The sequence below is a fragment of the Lolium rigidum genome, chromosome 5 (genome assembly GCF_022539505.1).
Source record: "Lolium rigidum isolate FL_2022 chromosome 5, APGP_CSIRO_Lrig_0.1, whole genome shotgun sequence".
NCBI lineage: Eukaryota > Viridiplantae > Streptophyta > Magnoliopsida > Poales > Poaceae > Lolium > Lolium rigidum.
The window spans coordinates 70,346,246-70,358,914 of NC_061512.1; the positions used below are offsets into that span (position 1 = coordinate 70,346,246).

General features: G+C 49.3%; 1 protein-coding gene across 1 annotated transcript; it reads right to left on the minus strand.

Annotated features, from left to right (window-relative positions):
- Positions 1-2,619: 2,619 nt before the first annotated feature.
- On the minus strand, positions 2,620-3,658 carry LOC124653792 (endochitinase A-like). Its single transcript, XM_047192857.1, has 2 exons — positions 3,232-3,658; positions 2,620-3,153 (listed from the first exon to the last, which is right to left on the minus strand). Exons 1-2 carry the CDS (start codon positions 3,647-3,649, stop codon positions 2,747-2,749), a joined length of 825 nt encoding a protein of 274 aa, XP_047048813.1. The 5' UTR covers positions 3,650-3,658; the 3' UTR covers positions 2,620-2,746.
- Between the last annotated feature and the right edge of the window lie 9,011 nt (positions 3,659-12,669).

Genomic DNA, 12,669 nt, shown 5'->3' on the forward strand with positions numbered 1-12,669 from the left:
TATAGTCCGTAGACTTTCTAACGTGGGAATAAGCCCAACCGGGCACGAGCCAAATTCTATCTAATCGACACGTATCCTACTATATTACAGATACACGGGCAAACTAGCCCAAACTTTGCATATAAGGCCGATTCATGTATTCCTTCCATGTATATCCTTCAAGCCCATCTCCAATCGCGGCCCACCTCTGATCCGGTCAAATTCTGGTGATAACAACTTAGAGTTAAAAGTGTATGGGTGAAAGATAAACAAGTAAAAAAAAAGAAAAAAAATGGTGTAAAAAAATTAAAATTTTAAAAATTTTAAAACTCTACGCCGACGGCAAAGCCCTCGGCATATAAAAAAATTTATTTTTTTTTCGAATTTTTTTTATTTTTTTTGGAAAAATGAAAATTTAAATTTTTAAATTTGTATGCCGACGGTTTTGCCGTCGGCGTAGCGTGCTACGCTGAGGACCGGGCTACGCCGACGGCAATATTGCCTATGCCGAGGGACCTAAACGCCGACGCCATACGCTGAGGGCTGCCGTCGGCGTAGCCTATGCCGAGGGCCAGGCGTGGCTACGCCGAGGGCAGCTGGCCGTCGGCGTATGCGTCCATTCCTGTAGTGTCGCTCGGAATCTCTCAAGAAATTATTATGATATAGAATATAGTAACAACAAAATCTGATTGTTCCGATCCATTTACATCCTTAACTAAAACCATGTGAATAGATTTGGCAGAGGTTCTTTGTACCGCAATTCTAAACGAATGCCACACTCCTGGTCCGTAAAAGGAAAGGTGCTGCGCAAGCGCGGCAAAAACTTATTGAATCTATCGTTTGAGCTCATAACAAATTAAAAGTGTGTTTACTTGTGAACTCCTAAACACTCCAGTTGGAAACTCCAATAGTCGTGCGACGATAATTACACCATAGCAGCCATATATCTCCTGCCTGAGGGTTGGGCGGGCATCGCTCGCCATACTGAAATGGACAGGAATGGAGCATAAAGCCACGAGCAGATGAATATCTCTTCAGCAGTTTTCATGCATGTTCCGAATTCACATAATGCGCAAAAATAGTTACTGTGACATGGACAGGAACGCTAGGAGCTTAAGATGTGGCACTCAGACACGGCGGCACATACATTTGACAGGTCAAACAAGAAAGTGACCCGAGATTTCGTCTTGGATGTCATCGTTTCGATTGGCACCTCGCAAGGAATTTCCGCCACAGCCAGATGCTAAACATGGATGGGGCTGCTATGTTAGATCTTGGCTTCATGGACCATGCCATTATTCCACATATTATGCCAAAATGAGGTATGTTTTCCATGGCAAAGCCAATTGCTCTTTGTGCGGCCTGTACCGTAAACACATACTACTCCTCTACCGTGAGAATACATCAAGCCTGCAATATGCCGCCTTTTGGTCATCTGCCGTACGTCGTACGTCTTGGACGTGGAACCGGCTGGAAGCTCGGCCACCATTGTTGGCCGTGCGTGGAAACCGCCATTCGTCATCTTTGACATAAAGTGTGCCATCTTGACTGCTAATTTTGCTACAAACGTGTTAGCAAAAGTTAGTAAGTTTTTGATATGCCGAAGAAGATCATGGCAAGTCCAACAAGTTAAAATTATAATTTTTTAACTATACAACTTTTACATTTTAGGAGCAGTAGTTTTGAAGCTACAATAATAAAGGAAACCCTCCCGCTTCCATGCGGTCTGCCCTAGCCGCACCGGGGCACCACCGCCAACCTCCAGTAGTCGTCCTACGCTTCCACTCTTCCTCCCGCGGCTGCCGGGAATGTCGACAGGCAAAGCCCTAGTGGCTCGGCGGCACGGATCTTAAAGGCAGCTACGACGCCTGCTCCGGCCTCTTCAACGAAGGTGTCACGTGATGGGGGTGTCCAGCAGGTCTTGGAGTGTTTTCTGCGGAGGGCATCGCTGATGGCAGTGGGTGGCGGCAGCGTGGTTAGCAGGCCCGACCTTGGCCCAGATTGGCCGAACGGGCCACGGCCTACACGTAGCTACGAGTTCTGCATCGCAACATCTCCAATGGCGGCATGGGGAGGTGCTCCTGGGCTAGTCCCGTAGCATGAGGACACTTGTTGCAGCAACACCGGGCATTGCGGTGGTGGTGGCCTCCTCCGCCGCAGGTGTGCCTATAGTATAGTACGTGAATGCAATCACACGGCTAAAATTGTGCATCGTAAAGAAATTAACCAACCGACAGTTCCCGAAGGTGAGAGATGGGTTGGCCATCAAAAATGGTTGGGCCGATGATTTATCGGAGGGGGGGGGGTCATTTCTGTAGCTTAGAACGATCATTTTTTTCATTTGGTCGCCTGCGTTTAGTGATGACATCACACACGCTTACATTGGCTAATGGTGTGCCTATGTTGGTGTCATCGCATACACTTAACTAAGTTTAATCGTGTGAAAATACATTACCACCAGAGGAAGCTAATTTAAGAAGATTTAAATCCCTATGGCATCATAACAAGCATACATAATTAGACTTACCCAATCACATCATAACAAGTCAAAGTGGTCTTTCCACGGATTTCAGGCCCTTCTCGGTAAAAAGTAAAAACACATGAAAGTGACAAGGTGCAAGGACAAGTTGATACAGGGAGTTGACTAGGAGGAAATGTGCGGCGGCGCACAGAATTTTATTGTTGCTCCATTATTCAGATAGTATATCATAGACAGTAGACTCTGAAAATAAGTTATTCCTCACGAGTCCTGCATGCAAGCCCGTGTCTAGCAAGTGAGGCTGCCCCCAGCGTCGACGCCGAGCTGGCGGCAGTAGTCCTGGTAGTAGCCCACCCTTGCGTTCATCTGCGCGGTGTTCTTGCCATCGCACTCCACGGCGCCGTTGATGGCCCTGGTGGTGGCGCCGAAGCCCCGCGGCAGCACCCCGTGCACGTTGGTCATCCAGTACCAGAGCGCCGTCTTGAACGCCACCACGGGGTCCTGCGCCACCGTCTGTGGGCTACCAAGCCCGTCGAAGCCGATGCTCTGCCCCGCCGCCCCGTAGTTGTAGTTCCACGTGAGCTGCAGCGGGCCGCGGCCGTAGTACTTGGCCCCGGAAGAGCACGGCCACTGCGAGAAGGAGGTGTCGCAGTAGTTCTGGCTCGCACCGTTGATCTCCTCGATGTAGCAGAAGTCTGCATATATATATATAGTGACATAAGCTCTAAAGATGATGAAATGTGTTCCACTATGTTATTTTGATGACAACTTACGTCCGGTCTCGTGCGTGACGTGGGCGAAGAAGGCGGCGATCTCGCGCTTGGCGGCGTCGGAGCTTCCCGACGCGAAGCCGGAGTAGGAACCAGCGGCGTTCAAAAAGGCCGCACGGGTGTAGAAGCTTTGGCCTGCGCAGCCGCCGCTGGATTTGGACTTGATTGCGTTGAAGAAAGCATCGCTGACGATGCTGCCCACACCTCCGCTACCACTTCCACTTCCACTTCCAGTGCATGGTCCGGACTGGCATCCTTTGCCGCAGTAGGGATCAGTGGTGCCGCAGAAGCCGAACTGGCTGCAGCAGAAGCCCGGCTGGCAGCCGCAGTTCTGCGCGGCCGCCGGACCAGCGGCCGAGAGGAGTGCTGCTGCTAGCCCAAGAGCCATGACCGTCAACACCGCCATCGGTGAGTTCGCCATGCCGTCACTTGCTAGCAATGTGTTGTGTTGCAGGCTTAAACCTTGCTACGAGGTGGTGGTGTGATTGAAATAGCATGGCAGCGCCGCGGTTTATATAGAGTAGATCAATGGCGTACGTGTTGGACACTTGGACGACTAGAATCATCAGTCGTATTTGTACTACTACTGCCTATTCTATTTTGTATGAGTATAAGCTGTTCGTCCGTCAACACTTAGTCGTTGCTTCCAGCTATTTTTTTGTCTTGTATATCCATGAGAGCGCCATCGCACGCCGAGTACGACTGATGTGATGTATACATATTATGTACCAGCATGCATGCATGTGCGAATTTTCTTGATACATTCCACATAAGTGGAGAACCTAGAAAGTCGTTTGCTTGTGTGGAAGAGCCTTACATTTTCACGACAAATATCTCCGCTGATTGCGGAATAGAAGTTAACTTGTGTGGAAGAGCTTTATATTTTCAGGACAAAGATGTCCAACGATTGCAGATAGAGTTGAAAGTTGTGACTTGGTGGCCTTACTAAGCTTGGGCTAGAAGATGACAATGGCGGTTTAGGCCTCCATCTAGATAAAGTCAAGCATACCTTGCTCAAATACTTTGATTATCCTCACTATCAGACCACTAGTAGAAAACCTCTCATCCATCTAAGCCTTTAGTACCGGTTCCCTTACGAACCGGTACTAAAGGGGGCATTAATACCGGTTCCGTGCGTGGGACATCAATACCGGTTCGTTATGGACCTTTAATACCGGTTCGTAACGGGAACCGGTATTAAAGGGTTTGGGCCCGATTTCCGGGCGGTGGTGGGGCCAGGGTTGCACCTTTAGTACCGGTTCGTGTAAGGAACCGGTACTAAAGGGTCCGTGCCTATATCATTGCGCGGCAGCGCCCAGCTCCTGCATATCTCATTCTCACTTCTCCTCTCACATTTCCAAATATTCTCCACCTCTCACACTCCAATAATCTTTATTTTTCTCCACCATTTTAACAAGATTAACGGCATACATCTATCCAAGGGTTAGCAATATCATCCTTCCTTCCGGCGTTCCTAATTTAGCTCAGTTCTTTGGTAGTTTTAACTCGTACTATTTTTGTAGTGCAAGCAAGGTGTTCGATTAAATGCCTAAGTTAGTGATTTTATTTTTTTATATGCAATTTGAGCTGAAATTATGGTATGTTTTGTAGGTTTTAATTAGTATCATCCCCGTCCTTACAGCTGTCGATCGCCGGCGTCGTCCCCTAGCCGGCACGGTACCACCTCGGTGAGCCCCTCTTCTTTTATAAAAAACAATTAGTTTTATGTGATGAACTTGAATATTAATTAAGTTGGTCACTCATATATCCATGATGTTGTGTACTTAATGATTTTGGATATACATATAAAATGCAGATGAGTCGACAATGGATGTACGGTGACCGGTGCCATCCCGAGTTCATTACTGGCATGCATTATTTTCTCAACGTGGCTGAGGCAAACAGGCGGTCGAATGGTTTCATATATTGTCCATGTAGTTCCTGTAAGAATATGAAGGATTACTCTACCTCGAAGACCCTTCACGTCCACCTGCTTGGAGAATGGTTTCATGCCCAGCTATAATTGTTGGACCAAGCACGGAGAAAGAGGGGTTATATTGGAAGACAACGAAGAAGAAGAGGATAGTGACAACTATCCCTTATTCACCGAAGACGGTGGTAGAATGGGGGAAGACGAAGGCTGAAGAAGAGCTCATTTTCGATGAGCCGATTTTTGATGACCCGGATGACGATTTGGGTCGGGCCATTCTTGATGCGAAGATGAACTGCGGAAATGAAAAAGAGAGGTTGAAGTTGGAGAAAATGTTAGAGGATCACAACAAAATGTTGTACCCAAATTGCGAAAATGGTCAGAAAAAGCTGGGTACCACGCTGGAATTGCTGCGATGGAAGGCGAGAGAATGGTACTTCGACAAGGGATTTGAAAAGTTGCTGAAAATAATAAAGAAGATGCTTCCGGGGGAGAACGTGCTGCCCTCTAGCACGTACGAAGCAAAAGAAGGTTGTCTGCCCTCTAGGATTAGAGGTGCAGAAGATACATGCATGCATCAATGATCGCATCCTCTACCGCGGGGAGTACGAGAATTTGAATGCATGCCCGGTATGTAGTGCATTGAGGTATAAGATCGGGGCGAGATGACCACTGGCGATGTTGAGGGTGAGTCCACCCCCAGGAAGAGGGTTTCTGCGAAGGTGATGTGGTATGCTCCTATAATACCACGGTTGAAACGTTTGTTCCAGAACAAAGAGCATGCCAAGTTGTTGCGATGGCACAAAGAGGACCGTAGGAAAGATGTGATGCTGAGACACCCCGGCGACGGGTCGCGGTGGAGAAAAATCGACAGAGAGTTCAAGTCATTTTCAGATGACGCAAGGAACTTAAGATTTGGTCTAAGTACGGATGGCTTTAATCCTTTCGGGAGCAGAGCTCCGGTCATAGCACCTGGCCGGTGACTCTATGTATCTATAACCTTCCTCCTTGGTTGTGCATGAAGCGGAAGTTCATTATGATGCCGAGTGCTCATCCAGGGCCCGAAGCAACCCGGCAACGACATTGATGTGTACCTGAGGCCATTGGTTGAAGAACTTTTAGAGTTGTGGCATGACGAAGGTGTACCTGTGTGGGATGAGCACGAAAAAAAGGAATTTAACCTACGAGCGTTGTTATTTGTAACCATCAATGATTGGCCTGCTCTTGGTAACATTTCGGGGCGAGTCAAACAAGGGATACAATGCATGCACACATCTGTTTAGGTGAGACTGATAGTAATTATTTGGGAAACAAGAATGTGTACCGGGGCATCGTCGATTTCTTCCAAAACAACATCACGTAAGAAAGAGAGGAAAGCATTTCGGAGGTGAGGCAGATAACCGAACGAAGCCTACCCGCCCTAATGGGGAAGTTATATATGATATGGTCAAGGATTTAAAAGTGATCTTTGGAAAGGGTCCCGGCGGACAATCTGTTCCGCATGATGTTGACGGACACGTACCCATGTGGAAGAAGAAGTCGATATTTTGGGAGCTACCCTACTGGAAATTCTTAGAGGTTCACTCTGCAATCGACGTGATGCACGTGACGAAAAATCTTTGCGTGAACCTTCTAAACTTCTTGGGCGTGTATGGGAAGACAAAAGATACACCGAATGCACGGCAGGACCAGCAAAGTATCCACGAAGAAAACAACCTGAATCCAGAGAAGTATCAAGGTCCTGCCAGCTATGCTCTTACCAAAGAGGAGAAGGAGATCTTTTTGAAGTCCTGAGTAGCATCAAGGTCCCGTCCGGCTTCTCGTCGAATATAAAGGGAATAATAAACATGTCGGAGAAAAAGTTTCAAAACCTAAAGTCTCATGAGCTGCCACGTGATTATGACACAATTACTTCCGGTTGCATTGAGGGGGCTTACGCCGGAAAATGTTCGAGTACCCATTGTGAAGCTATGTGCGTTCCTCAATGCAATTTCTCGGAAGGTGATCAATCCACTTACTCTACAAAATTTACGGAAGGATGTGGTCCAATGTCTAGTCGGCTTCGAGTTGGTGTTCCCACCATCCTTCTTCAATATTATGACACATCTCCTAGTTCACACGGTCGAAGAGATTGGCGTTCTCGGTCCTGTATTTCTACACAACATGTTCCCCTTTGAGAGATTCATGGGAGTCTTAAAGAAGTACGTTCATAACCGTGCTAGGCCGGAAGGAAGCATCTCCAAGGGCTATGGAACGAGAGGAGGTCATTGAGTTTTGTGTTGACTTTATTCCTGACCTTAAGCCGATCGGTGTTCTCGAATCGCGCTATGAGGGGAGACTGCGTGGAAAAGGCACGCTAGGAAAGAAATCAGCAACGTGTATGGACGGACATTCTTTCACTCAAGCACACTACACAGTTCTACTTAATTCCATCTTGGTGGCTCCGTACAAAGAGGAACACAAGGAGTCTTACGCTCTAAATACCCGGAGCAACGTGAAGATTGGATTGATGGAGAACACATGAAGACTTTCGGCGGTTGGTTACAAACACGTCTCATGAATGTCACCGATGACGAGCAGCTGTACTTGTTGGCCAAGCAACCATCTTCTACTATATCGACTTTTCAAGGGTACGAGATTAATGGGAACACATTTTACACTTTCGCCCAAGACAAAAAGAGCACCAACCAAAACGGTGGTGTCCGCTTTGATGCGAGAAGATGGCAATGGGAACAAGGTCACATATTATGGGTACATAGAGGAGATATGGGAACTTGACTATGGACCTAATTTCAAGGTCCCTTTGTTCCGGTGTAAATGGTTCAACCTCGAAAGACGGGGTACAGGTAGACCCGCAGTACGGAATGACTACGAGTGGATTTCAAGAATCTTGGGTACGACACCGAACCATTTGTCCTAGCCGGTGAAGTGGCTCAGGTTTTTTATGTGAAGGATATGTCTAGCAAACCGAAAAAAAGAAAAGAAAGGCAAGAGGACACATCATACGATGAGCCAAAGCGGCACATAGTTCTTTCAGGAAAAAGAAACATCGTGGGAGTAGAGGACAAGACAGACATGTCAGAAGATTATAATAAGTTTGACGATATTCCACCCTTCAAGGTAAAAATTTACCCAAGCATCATCTTAAACAATGAAGATTGTCCATGGTTGCGTCGCAGTAAGAAGAAAGGGAAACGGGCGAAGAAAACTCAGAAGACTAGCTAGCTACATATAGGGATCATAACTTGTGTATCTCAATATGGAAAATACTTTTGTGTAATGATGTTACTGTATGTAAGATATTAACAATGGATATGGTTGGCTTGTTTTACTAGTTAAGTCACGGGCTTGCAGGGAAATTTTTCCGAGGCGGAACTTCCGAATATGCCATATATAGGGCATGTGCACCAAGGGCATATTCGAGAAGTTCCGCCACGGGAGATTTCCCAACCCTTTCCGCAACATTGTTAGAGGAGATGGAGTCTTCCACGGGCTTGCAGGGAAATTTTTCCGAGGCGGAACTTCCGAAGATGCCATAGGGCGTGTGCACCAAGGGCATCTTCGACAAGTTCCGCCACGGGAGATTTCCCAACCCTTTCCCCAACATTGTTAGAGGAGATGGAGTCTTCCACGGGCTTGCAGGGAAATTTTTCCGAGGCGGAACTTCCGAAGATGCCATAGGGCGTGTGCACCAAGGGCATCTTCGACAAGTTCCGCCACGGGAGATTTCCCAAACCTTTCCTCCATCCATGGTGATGAAACTCTCCATCCATGTTGGCTTGTTGAGCTGCTTCCCATGGTCTATCGATGCTCCTTTTATAGGCGAGAGCGTCCTTATCCTCGCCGACAGGCTTTAGTACCGGTTGCGGACACCAACCGGTACTAAAGGTTACCCACGCGTCCTTATCCCACCGACGGGCGTCGTGCGCTACATACTTTATCTCATCGAGCGGTGGCGTCCTTATCCCGCCGACAGCTTTAGTACCGGTTGCACCCACCAACCGGTACTAAAGTTTACCCACGCGTCCTTATCCCACCGACAGCTTTAGTACCGGTTGCACCCACCAACCGGTACTAAAGGTTTGCCTCGATCTGTCTTCCCGCCTATTTTCTTCCCGCGCTTTCCACCGGTTCCCGCCTCTGTCTTCCCGCCATTTTTTCACTATATATATGTAGGCTTGGCCACCATTTACATATCACATCTAGACTCATATCCGCAAACCTCATCATTCTCTACCATGGCTTCCATCGCATCTCTAACCCCCGGGAGGCGGAGGCGCTTTGCGCCTCGAACTACCCCTGCCCGCCGGGCTACCGCGTCCCGACCGGCTGGTTGCTAAGCGTCGGAGGCGTACCGGTCCCTCCGGTCCCTCTAGGTGTGGCGCGCGAGATGGCCATCACGAACCACTACTACTTCGAGCCCACGCCGAGCAGCGGAGGAATCCCCGGTGGCATCCCGACTACAGCCCGACTTGGGAAAGCTTCTTCATCAATCGGCGTGAGAGGGCGCTTGCCGGGCACGAGAGGGCGGCCCGCCTCCTCCGAACTTCAACGAGGCCGGCGGTCGGCTGTGGTGGCGCGGCCGGACTCTCCAGGGCGTCATGGCCTACCGTGGCCCCCGCCTGCGCTACCCTCGGTCCCGGCCCACGCGTGCTCACCCGCCGACGTTCGAGTACCGCGACCCCGATGCCGCGACGATGATGACGGCGACTACGACGACTACGGTGGCGACTACTACGGGGCTAGGCACGAGTATGACTGAATGACTCCAACGAGTAGAATTTGGCCATGTATCTTTAATTTTCGGTTAAGCTATGTACTTTTAATTCGAGTTCAATCGTAATAAAATTTCATTCCCGCCCTTTCTTTTCCGCCTTTTTCTCCCACGCGCGGCGTCGTGGCGGGAAAGTTTCCCGTGCGGCGTCGTGGCGGGAAAGTTTCCCGCGCGACGTCGGGGCGGGAAAGTTTCCTGTGCGGACGGCGTCGTGGCGAGAGTAAAGAAAAGAAATAGAATAGAGAAAAGAAATAGAAAAGAAAAACAAAAGCAATAGAAAAAATAAATAGAAAAGAAATAGAAAAGAAAGGAAAAAGAAAAGTAATAGAAAAAATAAATAGAAAATAAAGAAAAAAGAAACAGGAATAGAAAAGAAACAGAAAAAAAGAAAAGCAATAGAAAAAAGAAATAGAAAAGCAAAAGAAAAGAAACAGAAAAGAAAAGAAACAGAAAATAAAAAGAAAAGAAACAGAAAATAAAAAGAAAAGAAACAGAAACAGCAAAAGAAACAGGAAAGAAAAAGAAAAGAAAAACAAAAACAAAAGAAACAGCAAAAGAAAAACAAAAAAAAACCTTTGGTACCGGTTGGTACCACCAACCGGTACGAAAGACCTTTCGTACCGGTTGGTGGTACCAACCGGTACCAAAGGTGTTTCCCTAGTTAGGACTTAGCGCGGGGCAAAAATTCCCCAATTTCCTTCTTCTTCCGCGCGCCAGACCTCGCAGAGCTCCCGTCGCCGACGCCGGCTCCGTCATCGCCGTCGCCGTAGCGGCCGCCCTCGCCGTCGCCCTCGCCGTAGCCGCCGCCGTCGCCCTCACTAAAGCCGCCGCCGTCGTCGCCGCGTCGCCCGCGCCGCTCCACCTCTCCCCACCGCCGTCGCCCTCACCGAGGTGAGCACCCGGCCCCTCCTCTCCCTCCCTCGCCTCCCTCGCCTCCCTCGCGTCGCCTCCCTGGCCGGTGCGCCTCGCCGGGAGGAGCCCGCGCGCGCGTCGGCTGCCGCGCCACGGTCGCCGCCGGCCTCCCCCTCACGCACGCCCGCAGGGTGTTCGAGGAAATACCCGACCGCCCGCCGCCACCAGCTAGCGCGCCCCTGCAGCACCTGCCCGGCCGCGTTTGGCTCCACCCGCCCAAGCCTGCCGCCCCCAGCCACGCTCGACTCCTGCGCGCGTAGCACACGCCTGTTCGACGAAAAGCCGAGCCGCGCTGCGGCCATCTACCCCTGGTAGCCGCCGTGTGGAGGGTAGGCGCCGGTGGCATGGTCATGGCGCGCCGTGCCCGTGCCCGTGCTGCTGTACGTACCCACCGCCGTAGCCGTGCTCGTAGGCGCCGTGCCCCTGTTGCACATACCCGTCATGCTCGCTGGCCATGGCCGCCATACCCCCTGCTCGTTAGCCGCCGTGTCTGTACCCGTACCCGTGGCCTTTGCTGCCACCGACGAGGTTGGACACGAACCCCTTCACCGCGGTGCGCCTGCCGCTGCCCTGCCCCTGCCGCCGCCGTGCTGCTGCCCTGCCCCTGCCCGTGCGCCGTGCCGCTGCCCTGCCGTGCCCTGCCGTGCCGCTGCCCTGTCGCTGTCGTGCCGCTGCCGTGCCGCTGCCATGCTAGCTCTATACCATTTCAACACAAGACAACACCATTTGGGTCAAAGAAAATCAAACAAAAAGGGAAGAAAGTGAAAAAACCTAAGTGACATATGCTAATGGTCAAATCTGCCAAAAATAATATGATGCCTACTGATGCGTGTAGTTGACACGTCCGTTGGGAACCCCAAGAGGAAGGTGTGATGCGCACAGCGGCAAGTTTCCCTCAGTTAGAAACCAAGGTTTAATCGAACCAGTAGGAGTCAAGAAGCACGTTGAAGGTTGATGGCGGCGGGATGTAGTGCGGCGCAACACCAGATATTCCGGCGCCAACGTGGAACCTGCACAACACAACCAAAGTACTTTGCCCCAACGAAACAGTGAGGTTGTCAATCTCACCGGCTTGCTGTAACAAAGGATTAACCGTATTGTGTGGAAGATGATTGTTTGCAGAGAAAACAGTAAAAACAAGTATTGCAGCAGATTTGTATTTCAGTATTAAAAGAATGGACCGGGGTCCACGGTTCACTAGAGGTGTCTCTCCCATAAGATAAAAGCATGTTGGGTGAACAAATTACAGTCGGGCAATTGACAAATAGAGAGGGCATAACAATGCACATACATGACATGATAAGTATAGTGAGATTTAATTGGGCATTACGACAAAGTACATAGACCGCCATCCAACCGCATCTATGCCTAAAAAGTCCACCTTCGGGTTATCATCCGAACCCCTCCAGTATTAAGTTGCAAAGCAACGAGACAATTGCATTAAGTATGGTGCGTAATGTAATCAACAACTACATCCTCGGACATAGCGCCAATGTTTTATCCCTAGTGGCAACAGACACAACACAACCTTAGAACTTTCTCATCACTGTCCTGGTGTCAATGCAGGCATGAACCCACTATCGAGCATAAATACTCCCTCTTGGAGTTTAAAGTAAAAACTTGGCCGAGCCTCTACTAGAAACGGAGAGCATGCAAGATCATAAACAACACATATGTAATAACTTGATAATTAACATAACATGGTATTCTCTATCCATCGGATCCCGACAAACACAACATAGAGTATTACGAGATAGATGATCTTGATCATGTTAGGCAGCTCACAAGATCCAACAATGAAGCACAATGAGGAGAAGACAACCAT

Coding starts and splice junctions, on each gene's coding strand:
- LOC124653792 (XM_047192857.1), bottom strand. CDS start 3,649: ATGGCGAACTCACCGATGGCGGTGTTGACGGTCATGGCTCTTGGGCTA. Junction 3,154..3,231: donor CGTCACGCACGAGACCGGAC/GTAAGTTGTCAT, acceptor ATATATATGCAG/ACTTCTGCTACATCGAGGAG.